At 41.8% G+C, this 24541-nt stretch overlaps 1 protein-coding gene across 1 annotated transcript in view; it reads left to right on the top strand.

Annotated features, from left to right (window-relative positions):
• The window catches only part of LOC142463228 (putative E3 ubiquitin-protein ligase HERC3), a 79304-nt gene extending 57046 nt beyond the window's left edge, over positions 1-22258 (top strand). The window contains exons 21-25 of the mRNA XM_075565714.1: positions 4691-4757; positions 9330-9412; positions 11228-11411; positions 12492-12594; positions 19411-22258. Coding sequence (XP_075421829.1) covers positions 4691-4757; positions 9330-9412; positions 11228-11411; positions 12492-12594; positions 19411-19619 — 646 coding nt within the window. The 3' untranslated portion in view covers positions 19620-22258. The remainder of the gene's footprint in view (positions 1-4690; positions 4758-9329; positions 9413-11227; positions 11412-12491; positions 12595-19410) is intronic.
• Positions 22259-24541: the final 2283 nt, after the last annotated feature.

Consider the following 24541-nt stretch of genomic DNA (forward strand, 5'->3'; position numbering starts at 1 on the left):
GATCAGACTACACTTTAGGAACCCAACATTTCCAACATTTTCTGGAGCTATGGCTGCAATTAGTGCGCTATTGGTACGCAGGTTCTACTTAGCAATGCTACATATTCTTGAGTATAGACCAAGACCCTGGAGAAGGGAAATCATTTAAAGGGCTAAGGTTAATGCATTTGGCATGCCTGATAATGAGGTACTCCTCCCCTAAACCCTCAGACATTTTGAATCTTATTTAGGCTTATCTAGAGCCTAAAATATGCATTAGAACGGTTATGCCTCCTAGCACCACACTACAGCACCCCTAAAAGTAACAGTTTGAAGGGCCTGTGCTGACGCAGAGTAAGTGCAAACGTATGATGGTGAAAGAAGTAACAACTGCACACAGCCCTGAGCTAAGACCTTGTTATAATTATTTAAGACCCGCTGCTAATCACTCTGTAGCACCGAACTGTAGATCGGGTTGTAATTCCATGATGACAATGCAACCGCTATATCTTTGCCATTACTCTATTATATTTCCCGCGCCACACTGTTCTGTTCCACTTTGGGTACAAATGTAGACAAGAGCGCCCTCCAATGGCCAACGTGAAAATCTTTTTTTACATAGGGATTTACTTGATGTGCGCACCTACGTTTGCAATGTCGTGTATTGACATTTTCAAGCCTTTACGTGCCGCAACGCCAGAGTGCCACAGCTCCCCTGGCACTTGATGATCATGTGACTGCGCCGTCACTGATAACAACGGAAGAGGAGGGGAGTCCTCGTCTTCCGTTCTGCCTGCCAGAAAAACTAGTTTAAAAGCCACGGCATAGCGACTGGAGAAGCAAAAATGTAGGCGCATTTTGTGTAGTGCTAAAATAAGTGTGCAATGTGAATTACTATAAATAGTGAACGTAAGTGACTACAGCCCCAAATTCACCCCCTTGAGGTTAACAAAAGATTAGAACAAAAACAAAAAGGGGAGCACTAAGAATTCGATATTAAGTGAAATGGTGAATACAAAGGGAACAAAATGACACGCGTTGCATTTGATAAACACTGAAATAATGAAACAAAACCGTGACGAGGGATCCTGGACTGAGATTCCCGCAGGGGATCTAAGGGAATCCGCTTTGCCTTTCAATCTTCTTTCTCTGGCACCAAGAACGAAGAAAGAAAAAGGACACACAACAGTGCAAATCAAATTAGGTTTTTATAGAGATAAAGGAGAACACGGATCTTTAACAACTCACACTCTTCTTGTTCTTTCAAGCAGGGTTGTATACAAAGGATCTCCAGGAGACTAGGAAGGGTTCAGTCTGTCCTGCTGGGATACAATGTTTAAGCTTGCGTCAGACCTCCCAAGGCGACGCCTCTTGCGTGGTTCCTCAGTCTGTCCCGTCTCTCTCCTCCTCAATCAGCTGTTGAACAGCGCAGAACCCTGGGATTCCGTGCAGCAGCTCTAACTGCCGGGTTCTCACGTTTGCTTCCTTAGCAGTGTATACTTGGACGGGGATTGTCCCTGCTTTGTGTATTCTCCTTCCGTGAGTGATAGGTTGCTGGGAGAAAACTCCCTGATGTTGCAATCAAGGGTCATTTCATTCACACTAAACTTCCTACATTTTACTCTATTAACCATGAAAAATAAACGACATTTTATGATAATTAAACACAAATTACACCATAATATAATACAAAACATACTGAAATCTAAAAAAAAAATTTAAATATATCTAAATATATGTAAATGTATAAGTATGGGACATAGAACTCAAAATTGGGCTATGGCCCACACCCAGCATTTTTAAAAACAATTTGCATTTCTATGCAATCTCACATGCTCTATTACAGGCCTGCACAACTCCCGTCCTCGAGGGCCACAAACAGGCCAGGTTTTCAGGATATCCCTACTTCAGCACAGCTGGCTCAATTAGTGGCTCAGTATGACTGAAAATCTGCCCGTTTTCGGCTCTCGAGGACTGGAGTTGTGCAGGCCTGCCCTATTACATCGCTACTTTTGACAATACCTATTAATACCCCAATCAATAAATAGGTACAATCGCAAATCGCAAATTGGGATGTACAAATAAGTAGTGGAAAAATAACGAAGGCATTATATTTAATTAGACACATTCCTAAATACATGGATTAGTGTATTAAAAAAAAAGTACAAATATTATAAATCTACACAAAAATACAGTGATACACTAAAATCCGGGTTCAAGAATCTAGTAGAAAAAGGGCAGAAAAGCACAAATCAGTACCAATGTAAAAAAGCTATATCTCTCTATCTCTATATTTCTATATCTCTCTATCTGAACTCTGTTATAACGCGGTCCTCGGGGTCCACAGAATGAGGCTGCGCAAGGACTTACCGGCATCTGCATTTCTCTCCTCTCTGCAGTAGTGAGAAAATACTTGTAGCATTTTTTTATTTTTATTTTAAAACCGTTTTTAAAGACTTTTTTAATGTATTCTAATGTAGCAAGCATTTTTGTTTTCTATAGAAACCATTTACAAAGTCGCACCCCCTTCCTCTTCTGAGACAGGCCCTGGCTCTTGAGACCTGCCCTCTCTAGCAGTACACCTATTGTACCTTGCGCCTGCCTGGTAACATGATCTTCCACACACAACTTTGCATTGTGGGTACTGTTTTGCAGCAATAACTGAATGATATAACCCCGAGCAAAGGGATCGATTACTGGAGAACAGATCGATCTGCAGCTTAGCTAATCACTTGTCAGTGTGCAGATTGTATTAATGCACATATTAAATGGAATAAATAAATACATTCAAAATAGCATCTTAAAATGCAGCTTTAATGTTGCCGTCTTATATTATATTTTTTGTCCAACTTATACACTTGTAATGGTGTTCAATAGAAAGATGAAATCCTCCCCAAAGGAAAAAAACAAATCATTAATTTGCAGCTTGTGTAAAAATTAGTTTTTCTGTTTTATTCAGGTCTGTTTAATTCTAATTGTGATCTGGTAATTGTTGTTGTTCCCCGTTGTGTTTTGGTTAATGAAGGTACATTAATAGCACTATTGGCTTAAACAAAACCATAGGGATAAGTGCGTAAATTTATATATACAGGCAGATTTTTAAACCAAAAGGAATTAGGTAAACATCGTAAAAACCACTCCGACGCATTTGGTTACTATGGAGAGTAAGGTTCAAAATGTATTTAAAAGTATGCATTCTATCAAACATTACGGAAGTGTACTTGTCTGATTTGTTTGAATGTCAGCTTCATAGGCTGCCTGCGTCCTTAATGCATTGCAGGCAGCGAAAGCTTTCTGTATTGACCAAGGGTCTTTGGTGTGAAACATGGTTAGTACCAGTGTATAAGAAAGCAAAGTGCAACAAGCAGGGGGTTCTCCCGATTCATTCCGGAAGTCACAATGGTTTGCCAAAAATGTGATTCATGTGGACTAAGAACGCTCCTATCGTAAATGCTTGTATTTTGGCAGTAATGTGTTGGGTGTGAGGGGGCTGTGGTTGTTGGTACAAGGGATAATATACAAGTTTCAGATCTTAAAAAGGCAACAAAAAAATACAATTATTTCACATAAAAAGTTGTGTTTGAGGAAACCATGGATGATGAGGCATCAGTGAAAGTAACAGACAATATGGCCGAGGATCAACTTCATTTTTAATTTTTTGTTAACAGTATTGCCAATGTTGATATTAAGACTGCTTCTTCATTTTTTAATTCCCACATATCATTTTGCAATGTGATTTTTCTGCAGATGTTTGTCACTCATACTCGTTTTTTCCTGTTTGTTACCACTTGGTGCTATCCCTTTTTAAAGGATTGTTGCCTCCATTTTGTTTCATCTGCCTCATTCACCTTTTATTGTTTCCAAGGCAAAGTGACCATTCATTTATCTGGCCTCCCTGCCTCACAGCTGCTGCTTGAGTCCTCACCTTCTCTCCTAGATCCTCACCTGCTCTCCTGGATCCTCACCTGCTCTCCTAGATCCTCACCTGCTCTCCTAGACACCTTTCTGACCTCCTGGAATCTTTGCTGACTTCCTATTAATAGTCGTATAAACGACACAATTCTCTTTTCCCATAAGGCTCTACACTCCCTTGCACCTCCATATATCTCAACTCTTATCCCTTACTCGCCTGTTAATGCTTGACTCGCGCCTCTCTTATATTTGTACCTTTTACAACTGCACAGCCATTTTATGTTTTAAACATCGCATCCGACGCGATCTAGCCGGTAAGAAAAGGAGAGCTCCTACTCCGTTTCCGCTAAAATGGCCGTCACAGTCACGTGACCACACTGGGCTGCAGGGTCCATGGTACTCTGGCACCGTGAACCCTCTGGCGCTCAAGGAGTTAATGCACTTTGCTCTTTTACTCCTCCTGTTCTTGTGATACTTACAATCTATGTATATTGGAAGCGCTTTAGGGTGTCCCTTTGCCTTATGTTGTTCACTTGCTGTGCTTATCCCCATTTTGTCCTTTTTTGTTTTCCCGGTATTGTAATTGCGTATATAAATACAATTAGACATGCATACATATTTATCTAGCATAACTGCGATGCGTTAGCCCTGGCACATTATTTAACAGCAGGGCTATTGAAGACCATGGTTGAGAAGATAATGCATGCATTTAACGCTCTACGTCATGTTAACGGGGTTAATAACGTCTGCGAGATCCGCATGTACTCTTGTGATTGACATGTTAATATTCTTCCTGTAGGAGCCTGCAGCAACTCCTGGATTACCCCGGGGAGGATGTAGAGGACACTTTCTGCCTTAACTTCACAGTAAGGGAATGTCTTGTATTGCATAGTGTTGAAATGCATTATGATGTACAAGCTGCGCCAGTGTTCTGAATTCTTAGTCCAGGATTAGCAATATTCAATAGGTTACTGCAGGGGTGCGCACCCCTGCCTGCTCTCCTCAGCGTCTCGCGCCTCCCCACTCTCGACCCTTACCTTTTATATTGTGTGTGTGTGTGTGTGTGTGTGTGTATCCGTGCTCGTGCTGTCCTATGATTTTTGAACTTTGAAATGCCCCTTTGCAGCTGTATATGCTGGAGCAGCTCCCCAAACACTGCTAAATTGAGATCCCCCAAAAGGATCTACAAGAGAAAAGAATGCACACAGCGCACCAGGGATCAGTATTAAAAATATAACAAATTTAATATATTGTCAAGTGGTAACACATATAATGACCAAACACCGTAAAAATGACACAATAGACAAAAATAATAATTGTACAATACACACCAATTAAGTAAAATGACAAATCCCTCCCCCACGGGGGTACTGGATAAACATTGGCTTCTATGAAGCTACACAATTTGTTATATTTTTAATACTGATCGTGTGTGTGTGTGTGTGTGTGTTTACCGTGTTAGCCGAGCTTAATAATCAAAAACAAATAGTCTATACCGTTCTGTGGCTAACAAAATGCTTTTATTTTGTGCCAGCTTTTCAGATACACTGATCTCTTCTTTGGGCGGTGTTACAATTGAATAAGCCAAAAAACTTTCTTAAAAACAAGGCAACTGGAATGTTATATGTGGGTGAAGCTTCCCCCTCCCCCTGTGCAGTATGCAATATATGATTTAAGGCAGAGGTGCGCAAACTTTTTTTAAGATGCGCCCCCCTGCCTGCTCCCTTCACTCCTCGCACCCCCCTTACCTCTTAGGCCAGTGTCAAATGACCCTGCAGGGTCATGTGAGGCCATGTTGCCATGGCGACGTGTCACACCAGCCATCTGAACCTCGGTAAGTTCAGTTGCAGAGGCCTCACGAAATCCCCCGGCTTTTCATTTCGATGCCTTGGGGAAGAACGCGGGGCCTCTGCAACTGCTCGCACCCCCCACCCCAAAAAAATCCCATGCATCCTTGACTTAAAGTTCCTGGGAACTGGTCCCAATATCAGGGCTCAGTAAAGGTCATGGTAACCAAACAAATATAGTCCATAATTGGTGATCGCACACAGGAAAATAGAGCCAAAATCCAAGCTACGTGAGACTTATAAGCACCTGTATGTCTTAACTCCTGTCAGTTAATGTGTAAATAAAGCAGTGAAAAAATGTCCCCGAAAAGGTGGTAGACCTGTATATATACCATAAGGGTCATACCTGCCTAGTCAAAGGAACAGACTGCCTAAACATTGACAATAGGAGTAAACAGGTGGGTACTCACTGAGGTAGCAGCTCTTCCAGGTGTGGTGCGTGCATCACGCCAGCAAGGTAAATCAAGTAGATGTCCCAGAGGGTCCAGGAACGGAGCACAGCCACAAATGGAAATGGAGGCCAAAACCAGCAAAAAGATTAAAATCGTTTATTGAACAACAATTGGGGGGGTGAGACTACTTTGACGCGTTTCGGGAACAAGTTGTAAATTGTAACAAGCCCCATTTCCATTTGTGGCTGTGCTCTGTTCCTGGACCCTCTGGGACATTTACTTCATCCTTGACTTAAGGTGTTAAATGGTCCCTGACCCATAACTACTTCACATTTTGGAAATTACACATACCTCCAGACAACCGGGATCTCTATGGGCACTCGGATGGCGCCAAAGTATGCCAATCTATTTTGCGAAAAACTGGAAAGTGATTTTCTTTCCACCTGTCACTTGAAACCCCTTACATACCTTCGGTACATCGATGACATCCTCCTGATTTGGATCTCAGATGAATAGGACCTCATACAGTTCCATGAGAACTTCAATTCGTTCCACTCGACCATCAACCTCAAACTCGCCCATTCCCAGAACAAAGTGCATTTCCTAGAAACCGCCATTACTATAAAGAACAACCAACTACAGACCTATATACCGCAAACCTACAGACAGAGCCAGCTATTTGAGGGACAACAGCTTCCACCCCACACACACTAAGCATACAACCATCTACAGTCAAGCCATACGATACAACCGGATATGCTCCGACACAGCAGACAGAGGCCAGCGGATTACAACCTTGAGATTGGATTTCATAAACCATGGATACAACCACAGAATTGTAGACCAGAAAATCCACAAAGCCACCAGAATACAAAGAAGTGATCTCCTTGAATACAGAAAGAAAGAGACAAGCGGCAGGGTACCTTTTGGTGGTCACATATAACCCACACCTTGAAGCCCTACGCAAGATCGCCAGGAAACTACAACCCATTCACCAGGAAGATACAAGACTGCAACAGGTCTTCCCTGAAACACCATCATACAGACAACCTCATAATCTCAAGGAAATGATGGCGAGGAGTAAAGTATTCAACAATACAACTGAATGCAGGACAAGACCATGCCAGGACGCAAGATGCAAAACCTGCGCAATGCTCAACACTGCGGGCACAATATAAATACTACACAGGAATCTGGAGTACAAAATCAAAGGAAGGTTTACCTGTTCCTCCAGCAATGTCGTGTAACTTATGTGCATGAAATGCCCAGGAGGCTGCTACTACATAGGTGAGACGGGACGGGCTAAAAAAGGGAATTAATCTGCATCTCACACTGAGCAAGACACAGTCCTGTCTGCGAACATTTCTCTGACTGGCCATAAGATGAACGATCTGAAGGTGGCCATACGCAAAGAGACAGTTGCACGAATACAAATGTATGCAACTGTTCGGGACACTCACCGGTGGCCTAAACCGAGACGGCAGCTTCATGAGCCACTACCCTGACACGAGAACTCTCTTCCCATGAGTGCTAAAGGCCATGTCTATACTTACTGCGCTATGTGAATGCACACACACCTGTCTCTTACACATACAAATGTACTATGTAAGTCTATCCCAATATACCAATAGGGACTACATAGTAGCCACACACGAACAGAAATGCCACCTCTTATATTTTTACACCTATCCACAACATTGTTATGTACTCTCCCTCCACACACACCTTTTGTAAAGCGCTGTATACACAGAGGGCGTTTTATTAATTAAGATTTACACACATACACACACTCCTTTACATCACAAGCATTCATGGACCATTTAACACCTTAAGTCATAAATCTCGGTATTCGGTACATCGATGACATCCTCCTGATTTGGATCTCAGTTGAATAGGACCTCATACAGTTCCATGAGAACTTCAATACGTTCCACTCGACCATCAACCTCAAACTCGCCCATTCCCCGAACAAAGTACATTTCCTAGAAACCGCCATTACTATAAACTTATATACATTACAGGGGGAGGGGGAAGCTTCACCCACAGATAACATTCCAGTTGCCTTGTTTTACGAAAGTTTTTTTAAGCTTATTCTCTTGTAACGTCACCCGAAGAAGAGATCAGTGTATCTCAAAAGCTCGCACAAATAAAAGCATTTCGTTGGCCACAGAACGGTTTCAACTATTTGTTTTTGATTGTGGGATGTTTCTGCTGGACACTCTCACTTTCTCCTGTTGGAGAAACACGTATTTATACCCTCAGTGCTTATGGACCCATTTTTGCCAGGCTCCATGGACTTGTGGTTTCAGTGACTGTTATCTGTGCCTGTCCGGCTTATCCTACATGTGTCTGGACTGTGTGGCACAGTTTTTTTTTTTTGTTTGTTTTTTCATGCTGACTTGGAATCATCTATATGAGATATTGGATCGTTCATTGTCAGGCAGCCTACAGCTATTTGTTTGTTGATCATCACCTTCAATGAAGTTTCCCTATGGGCATTTGTTGTTACATTATTTCAGTGAGGGGTTTTTCTGCTCTCGACCACTAGGGAAGGGATAGCTTTCCCTGTTTACTTAACATCAGGGCTCTGCTTCATGGTTTTTCTCCCTCCCATCCACGGGAAGTTTTTTCAATAGCAGTGCTGTAATTCCTGATTTTGTTGGATACTACCATTCACACACGCAGCCATCCTCCCTCCCTATACGTTATTCAAACGCTTTCCCCTTCTCATATGTCTATTTACACTCTTGTCCTGTACCTGTTCCCATTTTGTGTGCATATAGCCACTTTTTGCCACAGCCCTTTTGCCATTCATCTCTGGTTGTGACTTAGCTTTGTGGTGCACATTATAGCATTTCTTTCCATCCATGATTCCGTAACACTGGCCACTTCCAGTCCAGGCAACTCACTATTTATGCACTTTACTTGAGGATTTGTGAAGGGTGTCCAAGTGGACATTTTAATTCCCCTTTGCACTTGTTTTTATTATATGTGTACTTCAATAAAATTGTGATTTTTGGCATACCCATGGGATTATTGTGTGTGTGTGTGTGTGTGTGTGTGTGTGTGTGTGTGTGTGTGCGCGCATATGTATATACATGTGTGTATTTATTTATGCTGTTAGTTGAGAGCTTACAAGTATGTTTACTGAAATAATGTCATGTTGTGTGTGTGCTCCGTTTTTGTTTTTATTTTGTAGATATGCAGAGAAAGCTATGGACTGACTGAGATGAAACCCCTAATTCCTGGAGGAGACCAGATCACTGTGAACAAAGACAATAGGTAGGTTAGACGCCGACATGTTGGGGCGTTGTCTCTGTGTTTGCTCTAGTAAATTGAACACTGCTGGAGATGCTGCTGCACTGAAATCTGTATTGCAAATCAGATCTGCCAGTATATCAGCACATTTAAGATGCAGTATTACTTTGTATGAAATATATATACATTTTGTTTCCATCAACTAATACACTAACAATTAAAACATAACGGCAACCAACCTTAAAAACCAACGAAAGGGAAGTTGTGACACTTGACTCCTCTCTCACATTCTCTTCTCACATTCAAAAGATAGCAAAAAACTGTCGTTTTTTCCTCCACAATATTACAAAGATAAGCCCTTTCCTCTGTTGCTTGACTTCTAAAACTCTGACACAGACCCTCATTCTCTCCCGTCTCGACAACTGTAACCTGCTGTCCGGCCTTCCTGCCTCTCACCTGTCTCCCCTACAATCTATCCTAAACGCTGCTGCCAGAATCGCTCTACTCTTTCCTAAATATGTCTCCGCGTCTCCCCTGCCGAAATCCCTCTCCTGGCTTCCTATCAAATCCTGTATCACACACTGCATTCTCCTCACTTTTAAAGCTTTACACTCTTCTGCCCCTCCTTACATCTCAGCCCTAATTTCTCGCTATGCACCATCCCGACTCTTGCGTTCAGCTCAAGGAAGTCTTCTCTCTCTACCTACCCCTTTTTGTATCTAAAGCCCTCATGTCTTAAGCCTTTCTCGCTGACTGTCCCACACCTCTGGAATGCCCTTCCCCTCAATATCCAACTAGCACCCTCTCTCTCCCCATGTAAGACCTACCTCAACAGACCTGCTTAAGGAAGCATACGCGTAGCTCCATGCTTGATAATTTACACCTCATACATAAACCTTGGCCCCTTCCAGACGCACTTACCAGAACGCCCTCCTACTGGCTCTGTACGTTCTTCCTACCAACCAATTAGATTGTAAGCTCTTCGGAGCAGGGACTCCTCTTCCTAAATGTTACTTTTGTCTGAAGTAATACTTCTCCCCTTTGTGTTGTTTGTATTATTTGTTATTTATGATTGTCACATATATTACTGCTGTGAAGCGCTATGTACATTAATGGTGCTATATAAATAAAGACATACTGTACAATACAATGAGTTTGTAGTTGGATGTTTGACACCTTTTTATAGATGAACAATTTGAGCCAAGGAATCCACTATTTACAACTTGTAGTTATATTATCCGAAGGAACCAAGCAGCTAAAGGGGCAGTCCCATGCAGTTTTTTTTTTTTTTTTTTGCCCTCAAAGTAGCAGTCCTGACTTTTTTTAAATTTATTTTCTTTTACCTGAACTGGGGATCCTCTGGAGCTCAGCGATGGTCCCCCAGGTTAAAGGCGGTAAGCCTGGGATGGATCAGAGTCCAATGGGGAAAAGGCCATTTTTATTGGGCTTCGAGGACAAATAATCCGTGCTTGATTCACTTTTGTCTGAAGGGGGTCTCCTCCTTTAAAGTGAAATGGTGCAATGACTTGCCTTTGTTTAATTGTTGGGGTGGGGGGGAGGAGGATTTTAAAGACATTGACAACTTTTTAAGATGGCTTGAGGTGATCCATTTAGTCCAGATGGCCATGTGACTAGTTAGCAGTATGTGTGTTTCTTAAAAGGATAGTCCTCTGGCTAATATTATATATTTTATAATTAATATTATTATATTAATTAATTAATATTATAATTAATATTATATTTCTTAAAAGGATAGTCCTCTGGCTAAGAGGTGCTGTATGTGTATATACATGTTACTAACTTCTTTCTTCTACCCCCTGCTATGTTTTTATTCTACAGGCAGGCGTTTGTAGATGCCTATGTTAACTATGTGTTCAATCTGTCGGTACAAGAATGGTACGAAGCATTTTCTAGTGGCTTCCTTAAAGTGTGCGGTGGTAAAGTGTTGGAACTTTTTCAGCCATCTGAACTTCGGGCCATGGTGGTCGGGAGCAGTAACTATAACTGGCAAGAGCTAGAAGAGGTGAGGACCGCAGCAAAATGTAACCATTCCAGAAGTATGGTGGTGTTCTAGCTTCTCTGCCTGACGTTCGTAGCCCGACTTGCATCTTTCTGTTCTATGTTGATGTCCAGTGGAAGGGGGGAGGGAAAAGTAAAGCTGAGGTCCTTCTTATTTCTGGAAAGCCCACATAAAAGGCTGCCTCCTGTAACATAAGAGACAATGGGCGCTGGCTCTAGATTATAGAAATTGCAAGTCGGTATCGGATACAGAAAAATATCTTATTTTACAATGGGTTTCAGAGGTAAAACAACTTCGCTTCTTTTTACAAATCTGGAGCACTGCATATATAAAGTCTATTTTTTATTTATTTTTCTAACTGGTTCTTGTTGTTTTTTTTTTTCTTTCTACCAATACAACTGCCGGTTGTTGACCACATCACGGGACAAAAACCCCGGCCAATTCGGCGAAAACTCTTTGAGATGGTCCACAGCAGGCTGTAATGGACCATCGGATTAACACAGCTACGGTCCCTGTGTTTGAATGAGAATCGTGCTATGTGAATCCTACCGGGTTTCACCTGTCTGTAAGAGATGTGAGATGTAAGAGATGTAAGAGATGTGCAGTCAGAGACTGAATCAGTCACTCTCCCTGCGCACTTCTAACAGGCGATCGCCGGGGTTTTATTTTATACACAGTATTGTAGCAGGGGGTCTCTGGAGCTGAACCGCATTGATTTCAGGTCCAGGGGCCCTTTGCTTTCCGAGTTACAGGCCCGATATGTTCATTTTGTGTGTCTGTGTGTCTGTGTGTCTGTGTGTCTGTGTGTCTGTGTGTCTGAGATTCAGGTTTTATAAATTAATTGGCAGAGCTTAAAGGTGCTGGAGTTGGCCACAAAAATAGCCCAGGTTCCGTCATGGCATTTAGTTTACAATTCCTGTAAGAATTCAGTATTAGGTGACACCTTTTTTTTAAATTTGGACTAACGATTGATATTTTAGGACAAGCTGGTTAACGTTCTGCTCTCTTCGGCGGCTCCAAGCGATCAGCAATCTGCTGTCGGTGTGTTCCTTGTTCTGATGTTGGAATTATTTTATTCCCCAGGGTGCAATCTACAAAGGTGAATACTCCACTGTGCACCCAACAGTGAGGATGTTCTGGGACACGTTTCATGAATTCCCACTGGAGAAGAAGAAGAAGTTCCTGTGTAAGTAAAAATGTGTATGTAAGTGGTTCTCCAGCTTTCAGTGCATTAGTGGTCATGTCCAGTGGCCTGATGACATTATACAAATTGTAAATGCTCGCTCTCACAGGTAGGTAGCCCTATAGCCCAGGAGACGCAAATGTCATATTTGTTTTGTACCTTTATTTAGTTTTACATAGGAAACGGAAACCAGTGAGCAAAGCCCAGATTCATTCGGTGGTTCTAAGCCTTGGATCTCCTTAAGGCCTGTTCAGATAAACGTGTTGTAATGTGCCAAAATATGTCTATCCAATCCAAAATTCTTTTCTTTTGAATTGTTATTTTTTTTTTTTAACCATGTTGATTGTTAAACACGTAAAACCCAAAAAAGGTAAGAATATATTTTCCAAAGTATAGCATAAAAGCCCCATTCCAGCCACCTACTGCATAACTCTTCGCTTGTGACTGCTCACTTGGGCTGTCCTTTACTCTCACAAACAGTATAATGGACATACGCTTCATGTAATGGGAGAGCGCTGGTGCTATTTGTTCTGAAGAGCAAGCGCCCACCATTTCCCTCTGGATTGACCAAGTTCAGCAAATCGTGTCATGTTGTCCTGTATACTAAACTCTGTGTGGACAACTTTGTTCAAATGGTCTACAAACTTCTGAAATTAGCACCGGCCAACAAAGAAACTGGTAGGGAATGGGGCCTATGGCAGCTTGTTACTGATAAACAGATGTACATACACAAAGGGGAGGGGAGAGCCCATGCAACAACTATCGTGGGGGGTGCTACAATCGGGGGAGTATAATAAATATACGGACTGAAAAAGTCTCCCCACTAATGGCCGCACTCAATTCCCAAAGTGACTGTAATGTATATGATTGTGATTAAAAACGATATTTTATTTTTTGAGTTCATCTCTAAATAAAGTAAGGTACGTACAAAGCAAGGTAGGTAATAGATAGATCAGAGGTGTTAATACTCAGATAGTAGTGGGTTAACAATAACCAAGCGAAATAATTAGAAATAAATTGCTATTTAAGTCAGTATGTATCCACATCTGCCAGCAGTGTGTGCAGAGAGGTGTGCTTGAGGTTGTGACATTGATACCCTAGTAACCAGCAACAACAACAAACGTCTGCAGAAGATACTATGTTGCAGACACAGGTTTGTGCATTGATTTAAATTCTAGTACATGTAAAAGGTAGGTGTTCCCAGCACACTATAAAAGTAGTAAATTATATTTCAACACCAAGTTGTATCAACAAAATGAATGATTTGAAAATGAAACCATTTTAAGAATTTATATACACACAGATACGGCATGAATACACATATCTAGGAAAAATTATATATAAATACATGTAAGCCTAATCGGCACATGGGGGAGGGAGGTGAATGGGACAAAGGGGAAACAACATAAGGGGGTGTTTAGAGAAAAAAACAAAGGGTGAACAAAAGGCAAATATAGGAATTAATGTGGCGGAAAAAAGGGGGCAACGTTTCGGGGCTCAATGCCCCTTCCCACAGCACCTCTAAAGAGGGACACATGGTACTTCCCTTTGACCCAAACCACAAAGGTCTCCCTCCATAATGTCTAAATTCGAATTAAAGACATAGTAACAGTGTTTTACAAAATTTAATTAAGAAGTCTCAAGAATTGGAGAGTAAGGATAACAATGTAAACATATTAACACCCTACCCATTTAACCCATAACTTCATTGGTCAGCAATTAAATTGCTACAAATTGTTACAAATTATATATAAACCGGGTTTGAGGTTTAACCCGCCATCCTACATATTAATACCTGTTGTTAATCCATTAGTGATAAACCAATACCATGGATTACAGTTGGAGTAGTGGTACAGCAAAGGTTGTTGGTAAGCAAGGACAGAAGAATCCTCATTATGAATGATATGTATGTGAGAGTGCTATAAAATATGATGGTTCTAAAATGCATGTATATACTAGTGTATAAAAATAAAAATAAATTGTGTATATGTGATGAATGATAATGACTAAAATAAAAAATATATATAAAGTGATATGTGTAAAGTATTGAATAAAATTAAATGTTAATATGAATTGTGTTAAATGTGAGTGTATGTATATATCATGTAAATGAATGTAATACACTAACTGTTCAGGTGTGGTAGTGAAACGGACCTAGAAGTGACTATATAGAATGAGACCAGTCCCGGACTTCAACAAATACATCCACAATATGATTCAATAAAGATTGGAGCAACCTGTAATGGAATTGGTTGCGTAACTGTTTTTAAAGACAGTATGGGGAGAAATATTTAAAGACCTGACAAGTCACCATAGTTCAGAGGGAATGCTGTAAAGCACTCAAACCAGACCTCCGAAGGATCACCCACCATGAGTGATCACACTATGGTGCTGATATCAATATGGTCATTATGTCCCTTTGGGTGCAATGTATCCAAAATATACATCCAATAAGTCTCCCTCATACACAATCTTTTAAAGCGATCTCCACCCATAAATGTAGGGGAAATATATTCAATGCCCATAACTCGTAGTGACCTAGGATCTTTAGAATGTTCATTACAATAATGGCGGGAGAGGTTATGTGTTTGGCACCCATTTATTATATTTCTTCGATGCTCTAAAAACCTCGTGCTTAGAGCTCTTGATGTGCGGCCTACATACTGTAGGCCGCACTCACATGATATCAGATAAATAACATATTCACTAAGACAGTTAATGTATTCTGTTATATCATGTGAGGTGCCATTCGAATAAGATTTGAATTTATTGGTTTTAATCAGGTGCTTGCACGTTAAACACCTGGCTCTCCCACATCCAAAATTACCCTTTACCCTGATGGCAATGGAACCATCCACTCTTAGTTTGTTAACTACCTTTGATTTTTTAATTTGCTAGGAGAAATCATTGTTTTAATACTCCTTGCTTTCCTAAAGATCACAGGAGCATGTTTTGGCAAAAGGTGACCAATTTCTGGATCGCTGACCAGAATATTCCAATGATCATTGAATACTCTTTTAATTTGTTTAGCAGATTGATTAAACTGTGTGATGAATTTAGGTACAGAACCTTGGGATTGGGCCTCATTTTTACACGTTATTTTTCTTTTGGATTTTTCCAATAGAGATGCACGATCCAGTAAACTAGCATCTAAAAATGATTTATTTACAATTGCCATATCATAGCCTTTTTCCTTTTTCCTGGAACTTAGCTGAAAGATCTTTACCCTGGGTATAAAAATCTGTGTCCATTGAACAGTTGCGTCTTAATCTGCAGAACTGACTTTTGGGTACATTATCTAACCATTTTTTGAAATGATTGCTACCATATTGTAGGTAGCTGTTCGCAGCCACAGTTTTGAAATGTGTTCTTGCGTGAATATCATTATGAGGACCCACAAATAGCTCTAGATCTAAAAAATACTATAGTATCAGGGTGTATATTGTATGTAAACTTCAACCCCATCTTGTTATCATTGAAGGACTCCAAAATCCCCTCCAGGATTCCCCTCTCACCATCCCAAATAATAAGAATATCATCTATGAAACGGCCATAGAAAACCAAACCCGCCCCCAGCACAGCATCTCCCCACACATGGGTACTCTCCCACAGTCCCATGTAGAGGTTAGCATAACTAGGGGCAAATTTGGCCCCCATGGCCGTACCACAGATTTGTAAATAATATGTGTTTCCTAATAGAAAATAATTGTGATTCAACATAAATTTAATGCATGCTAAAAGAAACAACCTTTTGTGAAGTGTGCAGATTGGGATCTAATTCTAAAACGTGACTAATTGCCTGGATACCTTTCAAGTGCTCAATACAAGTGTAAAGTGAAGATACGTCACAAGTAACCCAGTGAAAGGTATCCTTCCATTTAATGTCACGTAGTTGCATTTGTTGCGACGAAACGTGTCAGGGACGTACCTTGCGACACTACGTCATCACGTTGTGTGTATCCTTTACGGCCGAGGAGCACATGGAATTATATGAAGACCAACTCTGATACCAGACTGTTCTGGAGGATTTTGAGTGAACCGGAGAGACAGCGCTGTTTGGGAGACTGATTCCTGTTGTTCGTGGACTCCCTATTTGCTGCGGTTTCTGGACCTGACTGGTGGTGATTATTAATCACATACTGCCTAATTTTATCTTGTACATTGTGAGTTTTTTTAATGCCTCCACCCATCCTTCCCTACATTAAATGTTACAGTATCACACTATGGGGCATGCGCTCTCTGTTTTGTTTTTTTCATATATATATATATTATATATGAGGTGTTAGCCGAGCTTCAATAATCAAAAAATAAATAGATGATACCGTTCTGTGGCTAACAAAATGCTTTTATTTGTGCGAGCTTTCGAGATACACTGATCTCTTCTTCCGGCGATGTTACAATGAAGCAAGCAAAAGCTATACTATAAACAGTGTCTATTGGAATGTTATCTGTGCTGGTCCTTCCCCCGGTGTGGATGTGTTTTATGGCTGGAGGTGTCAAAAGGTTCCTGAAAGCAAGTGATGAAAGAGTGTGTATGTGTATCAGTGTGAATTAACATGAATGGAGAGCCCACAGTATATACAGTGCTTTACAAAAGGTGTGTGTGTGGAGTGGGAGTGGATCTAAATGGTGTGGGTGGGTGTGGAAATGTGAGTTAGTAGCACAACTAAAAGTGTAAAATATATATATATTCTTAAATTGTTTCGTTTTCAATACAATTCATTTTTTTGATACAATTTAGTGTTGAAATATCATTGACTACTTTTGAGTACTGGGAAGGCTCAGGGTCCCTCCCTTAGTTCCCTTGCTCCTTACAGATGCAGCCACCAGTATTAGAACACTTACCTGGGAGATTCTGGGGCAGTCTCACAGTAAATGCCTCAACATTGCTGCAACATTGTCTGAACATTGCCTCAACATTTCTGTGAGATTCATAATGGCCCATCGGATTAACACAGTGGGGGGTCCCTGCAGTACCATTCAAACTAAATGGGAGTGCAGGGACCCCTGCTGTGTTAATCCGATGGGCCATTAAGAATCTCACAGAAATGTTGAGGCAATGTTCAGACAATATTGCAGCAATGTTGAGGCATTTACTGTGAGACTGCCCCAGAATTCTCCCAGGCAAGAATTCCAATACGCGTGGCTGCATCTGTACATACTTTATTTTCCATTTTCTCTTTACATCTGGAGTACGGTCTATAACACCATACTTTTTTACTTCAATTCTAGTGTGCACCAATAGTATTTATTTATAAAATATTTTACCAGGAAGTAATACATTGAGAGTTACCTCTCGTTTTCAAGTATGTCCTGGGCATAGGAGTTAAAATGACAAATAATACATGGTTACAATACATAGTTACATAAGTGAATGGGGTATACATTATATACAAGGCATTGCATGCACAGTTAGAGAAGATCTATATTATGGGCGTATGTAACAGTTACAGACCAGATTAAAATTGGACTCGTAGCTCCCTGAGTTTCTATCGGGGTCTGTGAGGATTATCTTAGAAATCCTATTGGATGACTGCTGCGGTTATTTAGCATTGGATAATTAACCCTTTGATATCTGGTTCTGTTGTTGGGGCTCTGGATACCTAGGTATGGTTAATAATAGTAGTGTATGTCCTCTCAAGGCAGGAGACGGCCTCTGTGCAGTAATGCCTTGTGCAGTGAAACGGTATGGTCTGCAGCCAAGGTATGGGAGACTGTCCCTGACACAGGCTAGATACCCATGGTTAACAGTCTGAGCGACAGTGATACTCAGGGCTCTGTGCTCAAAGTCGGGACCAGGCGGGCCCCGGTCCAGTGTGTGTGAGCCAAGGCTAAGCCGGCAGATATAGCCAGACTTGCTTTCCCCGCTACTAGGGAACGCGGCAGGAACCCGCCTGCATCGTTTCCTCTCAGCGGGAAGAAAAGCCGCGGGCAGCCCCTAAGTGACAATAGATTGCACCCAGCTCTCACCTTCCCCAGAGCCAAAGCAAGAAACCTTAGTCTGGCTACAGCTGTATATAAACTGTGTTTTGAATGTTTTATATAAGGAGTACCTAGTAATGCTACAGTAAACCGATATTATTTGCCACATTGGTAACTGGTCCTAACCGCTGCAATATGCTAAAAATAAAAACATTCAGATGATGATAATGAGTGGCCCCTTCTGAGCCAGCATTTCACTTGGGTGGTGAGCGTTTCGGGGCAGGGCCTCCCTATGCCCTATGATGTCATTTACTTTCCCTGCTTACCCCCATTGTTTTGTATTTTTATTCACCTTGGACTGTTGTAAAGCGCTGCGTATACTGGCCCAAGATAAAAGGATACATACGCCATTTTGAATTTCTAGTGAGCACTGATAAAAGCCCGTTTGTGGTAGAGAACATGGTAATAGCTCAGTCTTTCAGAAGTTATTTTATGGGGGTGAGGGGCCAATCCTAGCTTATTTATTTTTTTTCCCTTGAACTTTTAAATTGTAAAAGCTTCTGGATTATCGGTGCTATTTGTACGAGGAAATTCGAGAGTTCTGGGTTGCGGTACATGTATGATTTATTTATTTTTAAAAAAAAATTATATAGGGATCAACAAAATACTCCATATAGTGATTATGACAATGGGGCTGTGATACGGTCAGAGTAGGTAGATTTTTTTTTTTTACCACCCATTTATTTCAAACGGAATTGTTTTATTGTAGATTTATACATTCATTTTACTTTGCTTAGGGCTCCAGCATCTATTACCCCTACAAAAAAAAAATAACCCCTGAATAATCTTGGTAACTGCCGTACATTACACCTATACATCTCTATCTCTTCCTTACAGTGTTCCTCACTGGCAGCGACCGCATCCCCATCTACGGCATGTCAAGCCTGCATCTCATCATCCAGCCCACGTCTAGTGGCGAGGACCACCTGCCCGTGGCTCACACCTGCTACAACCTGCTGGACCTGCCCAAGTACAGCAGCAAAGAGAACCTCCGGGTCAGACTCACCCAGGCTATTGACCATTACGAGGGCTTCAGCCTGGTATGAGAAATCAGACTTGTGCTCCTCGCCACGCTCTAACATGCACTTTAATACCCAATGTACAAACCCCCCCATGTTGTATGCATAAAAAGAAAACGGCATCCATTTTTATTTTTGTAATGTAATGAATCAAAAATCTACAACAAAAAAAAAACCCCCTCCTGCAGCTCCCCTGGGATTTTAGCCATAACATGTTTCTTTGATATTTTTAGCAAAAATGTATGTCTTTTTTTTTTTTTTTTCTTTCAAGTCTTTTGCAGTTCTATTTCCTTTTTGATCTTTATTGTAGTTTCTTTTATTAATCCGTCAAGTGCTGTAGAAGACCCCCCGTGTATCTTACTCCGTGCAGCCCAGGAGGAACTGGGAAGGTGTAAGCTCAAACGTATCATTATTTCCATAAAGATCAACCATATATTTAAATTCCGTATTAGTCTCTGTGCTTTTGGAACTGGTTTTGATTTGTGAAGCATTCAAAGTTGCAGGCTCCTTCTAGGATTTTTTTGTTTTTAAATCTTACCCGAACCTGTGTGTCTTCTGGAGCAGAAACCCTGATTTGTCACATCCTGGTTATCCTCGGCCGTGCACAATTCACTTTGCTCTGATAATCAAAATGTCCGGAGCACATCATTTCCAGTTAGCCAATCTATGAATGCTCCACGGCAGGAGTGCTCAACCCAGTCCTCAAGCCCCCCTAACAGGTCAGGTTTTTAGGATATCCCTGCTTCAGCACAGATGGCTCAATCAGAGGTGCAGTCGAAGAATCTGAGTTGAAGCAGGGATATCCTGAAAACCTGACCTGTTTGGGGGGGGGGGGGTTGAGGACTGGAGTTGAGCACCATCAAGTTAAATAAATAAATAAAAAAACTGCTTATCTAAGGTGGGGAATATTGCTACTTTTAATAACTACATTTTAAACTGTGACTACAAACCGTCCATATAAAGACATCACTCTGGCATCCGCCAATAGGGATTTTGTTTCGGGTTCTGAATTCCCAGTCCCATGAAGTTGGGTTAAGCGGGGTTATGCATTAAGGTGCTGAGCAGAGCACCCAACTGGTGTTCAAGTCGATGGTCGCTTGGGTGCGACCGTCTCGCATGTCCTGCACGATCGCGCTTGCATGAATAACATTTAAAATCTTAAGCAATTGAAAATGAAGTATGATGGAGTATGGGAGTTCAGAGGGAGAGGGGGGATGGGGGGGGGAGAGACAAGGCCAAAGAAATTCAAAAGGTATGTTCAGAGAGGAGCGTGGGCTCCACAGGGGGCAATACAACTTTGTTTTTTTCTTGAGGAAAAGCACAGAAGGCAAAGTACTCTTAAAATATTCAGTACTTTGTTGATTTTATTATTATTGTAAGCATCTCCTAATCTGTTGATCTCTATGCGGGGTGCACACTGTAGCCAATTTTTATCACCCCAAAAATCTATGCAAGCAGACACTACATCTCTGGATATCTAAAAAGTGTTATTTAAACTAGTGCGCATCAATAACAATGTTTAACAATGTAAATACTGTGGCTGGCAGCTTCTTGTAGTCTCTCACTACCATGCAGGTTGATTCTGCATAATTCGTGCTTGCGTCAGATTGTACATAGACTGTAGTTAGAGCCCAATAACCCCTCTACCATAAATATTACAGCGCTGTAGTGCCTTGTAAAGGAGTCCCGCCTGGACCAAAGAAAGCTAACCTGTGTCCTTATACACAATCTGAATCCACCTTTCTTCATGTACAGCGCGAGAAACGGGCAGCCTCCGATAACCCAATTACCTGTGTGTTATTGGTGAGCTGCTGGCTTGTTACAGCCTTGCAGTGTGCGGCTTTGCATTGTGCTTCAGGATTGTGCTACTGTACATTGAAAACTTGCCTACAATAAGATTCTGTCTTAGTTTAAACATCCCAAACCTGAACCCCCCCCCCCCTCCTCAAAAAAGCTGGCTTTTGTTTTTAGTAGATGATGTCACAGTGGACAAAGATAATTGTGCGCGTGCAGGGGATGTATCCTACAAGCTCCTAACATGTAACGTCACAAACCTTGAAAGAAGCCATCTTTTAAACATAGCGCTTTGTTTTTTTTTTGTTTTTTAATGAGATTTTTGTTAAAATACATTTGGAGAAAAGGACGCCCTACCTCACTCGTTAATTGACTTAATTGAAAATGTTCTAATTTAAGCAAAATGAGGATTACTTAATCGCACAGATTATTTTAAATAATGAGCCATACAAATTCCACAAAATATACAGGTTTTATTGGAATTGCAATTGAATATTCTGCATTACGACGTACATTTTCTACGAATTTAAATGGTATTGGACAGACATCCTTTAGGGACCAAAGTAATTAAGATGAATATGACCGGCTTTGGTTCAAAATATATTTGCATACAGTGAAAGAAAATCTTTGTTCTTCAACTTTGTCAGATTGTACACTGTTTGTGCGTATGAAGGGTGTTTTCATGCATTTGTATTTTGGGTGTGCAGTATGAAATAAAATACATTTACAGGTACTTATTTTAATTACAAAGAATTTAAAAAAAAGTCTAAATGTCCGTTTGTTCATTGTTAAATTTACTACACCGGCATACTTTTTTTTTAATAAAGGATTATGGCTGTGTAATGAAATGAAATAAAGGTGATTTCCTTGAAGTATATTGTTTTAGGTTTTTGTTTCAATATTTAAAACTTTAGTGGTGGAATAGATTTATTTATTTTCATTGCACAAAACTCCTGTATTCCTCTCACGTTCCCCATGTCGGTGCAAGTTTTTGTCACTCCTAGATGAGGTAGGACTTTTGAGGGCTGGATATTGTGGTCGCCAGTCTCCACTTTCGTTACTTGCCGGTGCCATATTAGCTTGATGTAGGGGACACTTGTCTTGAGGGTTTTTTGTTTTTGAAGTGAAACTTCTTTGCTGTCATCTACCGGGTTTTGATGGGGAAAATTTCCTTTGTGGTCACAAAAACGCGCGACGGAAGTGATGTCATGACGCAGAAACAGTCATGGGCCTCGGGCCTCCAGCGCATCACGCATGCGCAGACAGACACACAGGAATTCACAGTTCGTGTGTGTGTGTGTGTGCAAATAGGTAAAACGGGGTGTGTGCCGAGCACGTGCGTTCTAAGTCACACTTCTTTGCGTTCTGTCACGGTGATGTTTTTAATTAAAAATCAAAACACAACGTCAATCACAAATACAATTTCTGGACACAACAGTGATAAAAGACATAAGTTTCACTTAAAATGCATGTGCTCGGCACACACACTTTTGATTTATTTATTTTACCTACCTTATGACACATTCATACCGGCTGCGGCAGGGATCTCAAAAAGCGCCGTCTCCATGCTGCCCTGACCCTACCCAGCCGTCCATTTCCCACACATGCTTTCCCAGCATTGCCTTGGGGACAGTACCTTCTAGAGGAATAGGGTGCGGCCGGGACAGTCCACTCTGTACCTTGAGGGTGAGGAGAGCCTATGCTAGCCCTGACCAACTTGCCTCCATGGGCAGCGATGTCGGGGAAGAGGAGATTTGGATGTCTTTCAGAGGGCACTGTCCCGAATGCTACATTATGGTCTATCTACCACTGCTGTGTTCCAGAGCCAATGCTGTGCTGTCTTCATGCTGTTTCTGTGGAGACGCAGGTGATATCACAAGGCGACGGTGACAGCAGGAGACACTCTGGGCCTTGCGTGAATGGCAGGAGAGCAGAGAGCTAGAGCAGCGCCTAGGAATTCTAAGGCCGAGTCCATAGAAGGACAGGCCGCGCTGAGCCGTGCGGACGCTCAACTCTGAGCCCCAGCATCCTCAATGAGGATGCCTTGAGAGGGGGCTCACGCGAGCGTCCGCAGGCGTGCTGAGGCGCTGGATTTTTCAGCCGACAGCCAAGCTGTTTTTCAGAGCGCTGTCGGCTGAAAACATCCAATCAGCGCGGAGCAGCGTTGACGTCGGTGCGTCGCGGGCGATTGGCCCAGCGATGTCACTGCCCCGCCTCCCTCAGTCTCCCCCCCGCCTCCGATCGCCTGCATGGGCATGAAATTGCGCAGATTTCAGCAGGCGAGCCTCAGCGTCAGCGCGGTCCAGCCCTGCTTCCCCTTCTATGGCCCCAGCCTAACTGTCATTGATGCAGTCACGCTGTGCGTTTTGTCACGTGATTGGGGACCAAGTAATGCCGTTTTGTATTTCTGTTGTGTATTGGCTTATTTTCTAACCTGCTTGAGATTTAATGAAATACTGACTAGAATCATTGGTAGGCGACACCAGAAACATTGGCAAGTAGGATCCTTACTGCCAAACCAGTAGCAAGTAGTGGCCATGGATGCTAGTCAGACCGGATAAGGGGCTAGTTTTTAAGGAAAATGTGTCCAAGGTCTCAGGCGCCACAAAGGGAGCACTTAATATAACCTTACTAAAAGAAACTCAGGGCAGTTTTCAAAGCCGTGATTTATTTTTCTGAGTTTCTCAAGGTGTACCTCAGACATTCTGTTCCGTGTGCTCGTTCACCTCCTTGCCGGTCGCAAATGTGGCTCGGCGCCTCCGGGTGATGTCACGGATTGCTCTGGCTTCAGCTGGGGAATCTCCGAATCTCTCCTGCACAAGGTTTAATGCAGGAGAAATTCAGAGATTCCCCAGCGAAGCCAGAGCAATCCGTGACGTTATCCGGAGAGGCCGAGCCACATCTGACGTACACCAGGCAGACCAGCCGGGACTCGATACCAACTCTATCACCCCCCCCCCCCCTGCTTGCCTGCTTATGACCTAGCACGTTGTCATGAGTATGATTTTAATTTGAACCAGTCGTTGTGATGTCAAAAATGTTGTCATAGAATTTTAAAAATAAAATTCTATTTGATTAAATTTTTGTACCTACCCAATCAGATTGTATGCTTGGTACACCAGTAAGGCTGCGCTTATAGTGACGGCGACGCGACG

This window comes from Ascaphus truei, chromosome 1 (assembly GCF_040206685.1).
Source record: "Ascaphus truei isolate aAscTru1 chromosome 1, aAscTru1.hap1, whole genome shotgun sequence".
In the NCBI taxonomy this organism is placed as follows: Eukaryota; Metazoa; Chordata; class Amphibia; order Anura; family Ascaphidae; genus Ascaphus; species Ascaphus truei.